This window comes from Macrosteles quadrilineatus, unplaced genomic scaffold (assembly GCF_028750875.1).
Source record: "Macrosteles quadrilineatus isolate MER2022 unplaced genomic scaffold, UCM_ALF_1.0 Scaffold_9__3_contigs__length_116548681, whole genome shotgun sequence".
NCBI lineage: Eukaryota > Metazoa > Arthropoda > Insecta > Hemiptera > Cicadellidae > Macrosteles > Macrosteles quadrilineatus.
This window is the reverse complement of record NW_026542602.1, coordinates 30,637,983-30,648,290: the sequence shown is the minus strand read 5'-3', so window position 1 is coordinate 30,648,290 and position 10,308 is coordinate 30,637,983. Positions and strand designations below refer to the sequence as shown.

At 33.9% G+C, this 10,308-nt stretch overlaps 2 protein-coding genes across 2 annotated transcripts; one reads left to right on the top strand and one right to left on the bottom strand.

The window, feature by feature from the left end:
* Positions 1-271: 271 nt before the first annotated feature.
* LOC129003904 (glucose-fructose oxidoreductase domain-containing protein 1-like) lies at positions 272-2,096 on the bottom strand. Its single transcript, XM_054432241.1, has one exon. It carries the CDS (start codon positions 1,717-1,719, stop codon positions 544-546), a length of 1,176 nt encoding a protein of 391 aa, XP_054288216.1. The 5' UTR covers positions 1,720-2,096; the 3' UTR covers positions 272-543.
* A 776-nt stretch (positions 2,097-2,872) lies between these two features.
* LOC129002749 (ras-related protein Rab-10-like) lies at positions 2,873-10,200 on the top strand. Its single transcript, XM_054430778.1, has 5 exons — positions 2,873-3,036; positions 6,150-6,210; positions 6,487-6,625; positions 7,105-7,194; positions 8,067-10,200. The coding sequence occupies exons 1-5, from the start codon at positions 2,910-2,912 to the stop codon at positions 8,253-8,255; spliced, it is 606 nt and encodes a 201-aa protein (XP_054286753.1). The 5' UTR covers positions 2,873-2,909; the 3' UTR covers positions 8,256-10,200.
* The last annotated feature ends 108 nt before the right edge of the window (positions 10,201-10,308 follow it).

Genomic DNA, 10,308 nt, shown 5'->3' with positions numbered 1-10,308 from the left:
TATATAAGGATAGATAGATAGATATATAGATTTGCTATTTCTCCCAACCCCTTGGGACCCAGACCTTTAATTTGAGCCCTCTCATATCATCATGCGAGCTGTCAAACCTAAAATTTTGATTTTACAAAATCGTTTAAAAACAGAATAAATAATATATAGGCCTACTCCCATGGCCATCGATTCCCAAGAATGGTTTTGCCCTCGCCAACAATTATTCGCCAGACCCTGATACCTTAGATGAAACAAACAAATAAGAACGAGAATAGTAGGCTACATGTACAGAACTTGTGAAAAATGAAAACCAAAGTTAACAGATTTAAGTTAGTTGGTTGTTTTATTGTTTGAACATTAAAGCTACCGTACTTGTAAAAAATTCATACATAGAAAAATCTAAACAAATTATGAATATGAATTGTTTCCATCATTAAGTACACAATGCTGATAGCAAATAGTTATTAGTCGGTGTACTAATCTATTAATGTGACCAAGTTAAAGATACATGCAAAAACGGAATCCAATGTGGCTGGCTGCCACTAATAAAGTCTAAACAGATATTCCACTCCGCCTGACTGCAGCACTTAAAAGAGGGTTAGGATCTGGTTCTTCAGTGATTATTGTTACTTTAACCCATTCTTTATTAGAACTTGATTTACGCAGAGCATCAATCACTGCTTGCACATACAATCCATCTTCAAATGTTGCGGCTAATGCTACAGGTTCTTTGACCCACCCTCGTTTGTCTTCAACTGGTAGGAATGCTTCTTTCAGTGCGCCCATCATTTTAAACAGTCCTTTCATATAAGGCTTAGGGATGGAATTGGCCACGACTGGATTGATGCTCCCACACTTTTGAAGGTCTTCAACGTCTAAATATATAACATCTTCTTTGGATGCCCCTTGTTTCATTCCATACAAGTCACCACCCCTAACCACTAAATGACCTTTACCACAAATTAAAAATTCTTGATGGAATTGGCCAGGTAAATGATTGTTCAAAGTGACGGTAACCAATGTTCCTCCACTCATTTCCATTTGAAATGAACAAAAATCAGGACTTGAAATGTTTCTAATGCCATTAACGTGCTCTGTTTGTTTGTTGAATGTTCTTACAACTCCATGTACTTTGACCGCTCTTTGACATATTAAATGAGACACTAAGTCAATTACATGACTCCCGACTAGTGTCAGAACACCTCCACCCATTGTCCCATCGCATAGCCAATCGTAAGTGTCATGCAATAAACTCCCCATTTGAACCCTGACATCACAAACAGTTATGTCTTTTTCTGTTCCTAGGTAACCATCAGCAATAGCCTTTCTCATCTGAGAGAAAGCGGGGAGAAATCTGAGACTATGATTCACTATAGATATTAATGATGGGTAGTACTGAGCAGCTCTTACCATTTTTAAGGCTTCACTTTGACACAATCCAGCAGGTTTATCACACAAAACATGTTTGCCAATTCCCAAGGCTTTCACTGCAATTTGTGAATGCAAATTAGGCGAGCTTATGATAAATATCAGATCAACATCTTTCCTTAAAAGTACGTCATCAATTTTGTTGGTGTAAAAAGGTATATCTAGTTCTTTGGCAACCTCTTCTGCTGCAGCTAAAGTTCGTCCCCAAATTGCTTCTATTTTGAACCCCTTTTCTCTTAGAAATGGTACGGCAATTTTTATTATGTTCCCAGTTCCAAATACACCGATACCAGGCAGCATTGTGTTTGCCTTTTGAAGTATGTTTAATAGTATAAATTTAGATGTCAAGTCACCCAATGGTTAGGTATATGCTATTAAACCTAATGACAACCATGTGACAAAAGTAACATGGTTTAATGCAGAATAATTTGTATTTAGTCCTACACTCCTACAACCTAAAACATGAGCAAACAGTTTCAACACATTAACTGCAGAACCGCAAGAACACATTCGACGAGTACGACTGATATGCTTCAGTGAATGAATGGTGTTATTGTTTCTATTGATTGACACTACAATTACACTTGAAACTGACTCATTTGATTTACATTATGGCACTTGACTGACAAGTCAATGAAACGACACGATAGAACTCAGAAGTTGACGTTGACGTTGACAGAAGCAGAGCAGAAGCAGAGCGAGCATACAATAAGCAGTTAAGTTAAGAATAAGAAGATAATGGAGAATGGCGATTGGCTCAATTCGATTGCTCCGATACGGTCACAGTACTCTATAACAAGTCTGCCACTCTTAGATTAACAAATTTTCTGAAGAAATTTAAACAGTGAAACTAAACATTGATTATTTCACGCTAAGCTGGACTATATTGATCTAGATGGATATAAAAAAGTCTTAAAAAGTATACTGATTTCGGTGTTATATATTACAAAAATTTTGACTGTGTTGTTCTTTACACCACTATTAAACCGTGAGCAACAAGTAGAGAAATGCCACCCAACAGTCAGTGGTGGATGCTGTTGCAAGGAATCTAAGTTGTGACATAGGTGCAAATCTTTTTTAAAAATACCCCCACCACAGCAAACCTACAGACTACGCGAATTTCCATTTGCCTGAATCGAAATACTATTAAATCTATTAGGTTAAACGGGTACCTAGGATTACTGCTACAGGGAGGCTAGTAAAGTAAAGATTAAGTACTAAAATAACCTCGCCTACGGCTCGTGAGTAAGTATTTCTCTCAAGTGAGTCAATCAATTGTTCACTTTACTCACTTGTTGCACAAATAACTATTTCTTAAGTGTATTTTCCTTTCACCATGGGCATCAAGCATAATAAAACATACTCCTTTAGCAAGTATTTTCCTCTTACAAATAACTTTAGAAAAGGGAAATTTTGGTTTGCGAATAGAGTCTGTAACTTCCGGCATGTTTGAACAGTGACGTCATTGTTATTTAATTGACTTTGTAAAAATGGCGAAGAAAACATACGATCTTCTGTTCAAGTTACTTTTAATTGGCGATTCTGGTGTTGGAAAGACGTGTGTTCTATTTAGATTTTCAGATGACGCTTTTACAACAACATTTATTTCCACCATTGGTAAGTTCTTGAATCATTATAATAGTACTACCTCAGTAATCGGACTCTTCAGGGAACAGGGTGGGTACCCTACTGTGACGGCAAATCGAATACCAATGCAAGTCATTCTTTTGTTTTTTTTACTGAAATATTTTATCACAAAATGTTAAGGCCTACATAAATAAAGTTAGCTACGTGGAATTTGGCTTAATATGCCATAGCTGTTAAATATTTGGCTTTCTCTTGAATTAGATGCAGACCTACCCCTGACTAATTTTTTTTCTAGGCTTTGAAGAAATTCAGGTTAGGTAGAGCTATATATCTAAAATTAGGTTCCTAAGTTATGTAAATATAATGTTATCACGAAACTTTTGGTCTTTGGTAAATGTTACCTTTCCTATCATAAGCTGGAACCGTTTGACCTTAGCACACCATATAAATCACTAGCCTAAGCTAAGTAAATACTTGGGCATTTTTCTACTTTAGGCCAACATGAGATGTCATTAAAAATGTTAGCCAAAGAGTCTGTACAGAATTAGGCCTAGTAAGTTAACTTAAGGTAGATCATCACCGTTTTTTTTCCTTAAAAGAAAAATGTGTTTTTTGTAGGTAGGCTAACTTATACTTTACATTGTTAACCCTCCAAGTGTCCATAGTTTAGGCCTTAATGTCCACCTATTTTTGGCGCATTTGCAAGGTTTTATTAAAACGGATCTGAGAAGCTTAAAACAATGTTAATTCTAATGTTCTATATACCATTTTGTTTGGAAAATCATGGGCTTCAATATTATATATAAAACATAAGGAACATTTTTTCAAAAAAAAATTTTTAGGTAAAAAAAATATAATTTCAAAAATTTTCAAAAAAAAAAAATAAGTTCGCGCTCAATGAAATTGTATAAATTATAGGCCTATAAATATTTGAAAATAGCCACTTTGTTCTAAATTTTAAGAGGATTACAAATTTATAATAATATAAGGAAGTAGATTTGCAAATAAATAAGTTATGGGCAAAAAACTGATTTCAGTACATAGCGTTTAGCTAAGAATTAATAGCCTAACCATAGCTAGGAATCTGGCTGATAATTTACATCAATATCACTACCTACTTCTTCAGGATCATCAACCAGCACTTCAAAACCACTTAAATCTTCTTATAATGCACCACGTATATCACTACTTTTGATTTTTAACACTAAAACAATGATAAACGTAATAAAACACATCAGTCATCGGTCCGGGGGAACCTAGCTGTTTACAAATACACGCACGTCAGCTGTCTGCTACAATATTTTCGGAACTAAAATGAATAGCGCTTAGAGACAGACCTCTGGAGAAAGCTTAGAATATTACGGAAAGAACGATACCTAACTCGATCCAGTTCAATCCGATTCAGTCAGTCATAGAGCCTTCGCCGTAAACGATGTCTGCGTGTCGAAAAATCGACAAGTAACACTACACAAAGTGTGCTGCTTGTCGAATTTTCGTCAAGTAACACTGGGAGGGTTAAGTTACACTACCTAGCTTACTAGATTTCATGTTTACATTTTTCATGGATGACAGGTATAGGCCTAGCTAATATAGCTATAGCCTAATATAACTCTAGATATCACCGTTCAAATATAGCCTACTTATACAGCCAAATGTAATTCACGCCTAACGTGTAACGCAGTTTAACGTTTTTAAGCGTATGGCTGTAGCAGATGCTCAGTTCTTAGAACTGAAAAATTTACTGAACAAACAACCTGTCCCACGGCATTGATAGTTTCTGCAACTCTGCATCATCTGCCCGTCAAAGAGAGAGACAGAAGACAAGTCTGCAATATTTGCTAATTATGTATGACAGCGGACTATCAAGTCCACGTGGACTATCTTGACCAATCAGAATCTAAGACACTTATTTCTAAGATGGTTCTAAAGTATCTAAGACACTTCCTTATGACACGTATTAAGTCAAGAATAGAAACGCCCATTCAACTAGACACTCCCTCAACACCTTCAGATCATCAATAAGACTTAGTATAGGCTATGTCCCGGGTCGGTCCCATATTTGTGTGTGTCTGTGTTTTTTATATAGGCCTATGGCCTGTTGCCTTTCATAGGCAGATTAAAATGTATGTTATGTCTTAATTAATTACCTATCTTTGATGATTATTCAGTGTGGCAGATTGTGTGTAATAAATCTAAAGGTTAGGCCTACTTACAGTCTTCGAAATCCTGGTTATTAAGCACTATGGCCGTTTTGGAGATACTCCATCGTCGGGTGCGTAGTCATCATATAGGTACTTAAATAAGTCACCTTTTACATATTTAAATTTTTTACGTGATTTCTTCATTTCCATTGCTCCAAATAAATAACACACAACACTTGACACGGACACGATACCTATTATAAAAACATTGAAGCTCGTGCACAGCTAAAAACTGACAACCAACCTTGGGCCTTATATCACTGCAAGGGTTGGGTAGACGACTCAATCGTATAGGCTATATATATATATATATACACGTATATGAATATGTAGCCTCTCTTTTGTACTTATGTGATTTATTGCTGTACAGCGATTACAAAATTTTTTTGTTGAGCTTCTTTGAGCTCTGTAATTTTAAATAACTTCTTGATCAGCATCGTACATGTTATCAAATTACCTGAAAACACAAAAATATGTATATTTTTTGTGCTTTCAGGTAGCTAATTTTAAAGAGAAAAAAGTTAATGAAATGGAAATATCATGATTGCGCAATACAGTCTGTATTGAATTTCATTGACGTAAAAAATCCCAATTATGACGATGATGGCTTTTTATAAGTTAAGTATTACAATATTTTTATGGACTGTTATAAATTTGTATAGCCTACCCATGGTTCTCAGATGTCCGTAGTACAGAATATTATTTCTTGCTAGAGACAAATCCAGATTATTGACAGTCCAGATGTCTGAAACGTCCGAAATATTGACATCCTTTAAACATAGGCTAGAACAAATTATCAACTGCCTTCCACCAGCAACTTTCAAAATATAGGCTAAATTAAGCAACATAACCACTCGGCTACCCCAAGTTTCCTAGTTTTTACTTTCCATCATGCCAGTTGTAATAATAATGTGTTTTAAGGCTTATTTCTTATGTTCTCAGGTATAGATTTCAAGATAAAAACGGTAGAGCTGAGAGGCAAGAAGATTAAACTACAAATATGGTAAGTTTGTACAAAGCTATTTTCCATACTTAATGTAATATTGACGTTGTTTTCAATTTTTAGCCTAAGCTTAGGTATACAATTTTTACTGAGTTTGTGCTGCCTACATGGACAGCAAAAATTTATCCTGATCAATGATCATTAAAAAATAATGAATTACAGCACCTTAATGGACGATCACTTAGTTTGAAAGCTACATATTTATAATATATGTAATATTAGTCATATTATTCTTAAGCATAACCGCTGCACTTTTTCTGACTGTGTTGTGTTTAGGGACACAGCTGGCCAGGAGAGATTCCACACCATCACAACATCGTACTACAGAGGTGCAATGGGCATCATGTTAGTATATGATATAACCAATGAGAAGAGCTTTGAGAATATAGTCAAGTGGCTACGAAATATAGACGAAGTGAGTATTGCAGATGGAACTGAGATGATTTAGATTTAAATAATATATCAGATGCTGGAAATACAGTTTTAATCTTGGTATGATTCTTCAAACTTGAAGATGGGATTTGTAAAATCTTACTAATCCAATCTGGAGTCCTGGAGTAGTTTTTCTAAAAATGTTGAAGTTAAGTAAAAGTTAACTATACATATCGGCTTAACTTTCATCAAATCTTGTAAATATGTTATTGTCTGTTATTGAGGATGTAAACAAATTACACTCGAAATTAATGAGTTTACAAACCACATTCTAAAGATAGGCTTGACAATAATATTTACAATAATGTTCTTAGAGAATAGTATATGTGTCTTTATGTAGGCTATTAGTTGTAATGTTTAAAGTGTAACTTTTGGTTTTTATCAGTTCCTGAAAACAAAATTTTATAATTAATCTAAAAGTGTTAGTTAAAAAATATAAATTATGCCATATTAATGCTACAGCATGCGAACGAAGATGTGGAGAAGATGATTCTTGGCAATAAATGTGATATGGAAGAGAAGAGGTGTGTCAGCAAGGATCGTGGAGAGGCGGTGAGTGTTGTAAACAGTATCAACCTTAAAGATTGTTTTTCAATTGCATTTTATGGACAAATTAATTATGATATCATTGCTGAATTGGCTCAGAGCTATTATTTCACTAATTTTAATGTTTTTTGTTCTTCATTATTTTATTACAAGTTGCAGTTTTGCTCGATTTCGAGCAACAGGTTATCTAGTAAGTATTTATTGGTTACCAAGATTTGTGTAGAAAAGGTTTTTCCTATCGAAGTTCTTTCCTTTATTATAAATTTGGAATGTAACCATTACTTCATATTGGGAACAAGAAGTTATCTTGACAATCTGTACTGGAGTATTTATTACACTCTAAAATGGTGGTGTGGGTACCCTATTTTATGCCAAAATGCTTCTTTCATGATTTTCATTACTGTTGTGATATCATTCTTTTTATTGTACCTATTTAAATTGAAGAAAAAGATTGAAAAGCCACTTGCGTAGCATGGCCTTTCAAACTAGACAGGATTACAGTACATGCTTGGAGACTGCTGGTGTGCTTTGCGAGTCTTCTTAAGGAGAGTTTTCATTTTTTACCGCTAAACTCCTCAACCAATATACCCTAATTAGTTTATTTGTCCAGATGACATTTACGGAAAATCTCAATAACACCGTCAAATGGTTTAGTGGCATATATTTTTAGTGCTGGAAATATAAATATTATTGGCTTTATGTTAGAGACCGCCATTGCTTGGTTTTGATTTATTTTGTTTTTAGCAAATTTTCCTATAGGGAATTTGATTTTAGACTGACACTAGTTATTGTGGGGAAAATTCCTAATGACAAACCAACTAAAATTAAGAGGAGTTTATGCATCTACTTAAAAATAATTTTTTGTATTATGTTAACAGATTGCCCGTGAACATGGAATCAGATTTATGGAGACTTCAGCCAAGGCGAATATCAACATAGAAAAGGCATTTAATGAACTGGCAGAAGCTATATTGGACAAGACACAAGGAAGAGACCCCACGGAGCAACCAGATAGAGTGTTGGTGGACCGAAGCCGGGTAGACCGAGGAGTGAACCGTTGCTGCTAGATCATTGCCACCGCCGCGTACAACGAACATGACATATCTACGCTGTACCCGCGCAGTGTTCATACAAACCGCTTATACTCAATAGGAAACAAACCGATTTTCTATGTAATTTTTTGTGTGATAATCTAGCACGGTGTAAATATTACAGCTTCAATACCGATTCTAACGTTTTAATCGCTACTATCTATGTGAGTCTGCGCCGCCTGACCGTTATTGTTGCCAAAGAAATCACGCAATAGTGTTCATGAGTGGTGTCGGAGGGATATTTACACAAGTTTTCTAAAGTTTAATGTGATATTTGAACTGTAATTCCGAGTTTCACCCTCGTCGTTTCCATAAATTAGTTACCAAGTGAGAAAATTTGAAGTGATTTGAGGCAAAGCGATGTATGTTTTACTTCCCTAATCGCTTGTTTTTTAATTCGAGTTCTGAAACAAACGGTTGCCTTAGTTTGCACGTTTTATACTTATTGTAAATAAATATATTGCTTAGAGATTATGTAACACCTAATAGAACCATACTCTTTTTATGTTTATAAAAATAATATTTTATCTTAACATAGATATCTGATCACTTTGATCGTAGGATGTTTTCAAATTACATTTGTGACTACAGAGTAAGATTTTGTAACATTTATTAGTGAGAAAAACCATCCAACATTGTGATTATAAATCAAAACATAAAGATGAATTTTTATTTGATCAGCATAGCAACATGGCAGACCTTTAGAAGTTTCCAAGTGAGTGAACATATTGTTTTCTTTTGTCTGTTAATTAATTGGTCTTAAAAATTAAAGCTTTTATCCTGTACAAAAATTGTAGTTTCATAGGGCCACATTTCAATTCAGGCAATCTTATTCATTCTATTACAAACCCAAAATATAAATTTTAACTGATTACCTACTAATAAAACCACTTATGCAATTACAGGTGTTTTAAGTTCTTGCAGGTGATATTTGAGGCACCCCATGTATTAATCTTAGGGGAGTGAGTTATTACTATGAACAATATTATTGTATTTTACTGTATTTACTCTTACAGTCCCTGAAAAATTGTTCAAGAATAGGGAATATTTATTGTGCTGTGTTCAAAAATAATGTTTAGGGACCGTTTCCAAGTATAAGTCCATGTTAAATTAAATTGAATTTATGTGCTTTTGAATTAAGTATGGTTAAATTTCTCAGACCCTTTTCATCCGGTTTTGATATAGGCTAATAGTTTCTATTGTGCCTGATATTTCTTTTATAATTTGTTAAACTTAGCTGGGCAATAATTAAATATCAGTGTCTGATTCTGCAAGACAAAGGTATTCAGGTTGTGAGAAGTATGAAATCCTTTTAATGAATTAGTCTCTAAAATGTTGTATTTTTATATTGAATTTTAAACTTTTATAATTGCTTTATCTTGTATTCAAATCTTGTAAAGTTAAAACATTTTTAAAGAATGATTTCAACAGTGGTTTTTATGAGGTTTAAGAACAGTAATGTAAAACTGAGATGTTATTCAGTTAATTTTTTTTAGATGTGGAAAAAGTGGACGATGTTTCTTTATTGAACTTTTAATATTTTTCAGTGTTGAAGTTATGTGGATGATTCCGGGGCTTTCTAATTAATTGCAGATAGACAAATCTAGTCACTTTACTTTTTGTGTATAGATGTATTAGGAGGATTGGCGTTCTTTTTCATTTCAAATGGTTTAGAATCTTTTTCTTAACAAGCCATTCACAAACATAAATTTCAGAAACTAAATATATGTACAGTTGACCACAGAAGGTCTAAAAGCCTTGTATTGTCAAATTTGCACAAAAGCTGAATTTTGTTGTGTACAGTTAATATGTTGCTTTTACTGAATTTCTTTTGGTATTCTGTATGCTATACTTTATTTCTTAAGTTATTTACAGATTTGAATATACAATGAATTGTAAAATATATATATTCTTCATTTAATTGTGTTTTTATTAATTATCTCTGTCTTGTGTAGTTTGTTAAAAAAAATATTTATTTAGTTGAAACAATTTCAATGTGACTTATTTAAGACATGGAAGCCGGGGCCAC

Coding starts and splice junctions, on each gene's coding strand:
- LOC129003904 (XM_054432241.1), bottom strand. CDS start 1,719: ATGCTGCCTGGTATCGGTGTATTTGGAACTGGGAACATAATAAAAATT.
- LOC129002749 (XM_054430778.1), top strand. CDS start 2,910: ATGGCGAAGAAAACATACGATCTTCTGTTCAAGTTACTTTTAATTGGC. Junction 6,211..6,486: donor AAGATTAAACTACAAATATG/GTAAGTTTGTAC, acceptor TGTTGTGTTTAG/GGACACAGCTGGCCAGGAGA. Junction 6,626..7,104: donor GGCTACGAAATATAGACGAA/GTGAGTATTGCA, acceptor TTAATGCTACAG/CATGCGAACGAAGATGTGGA.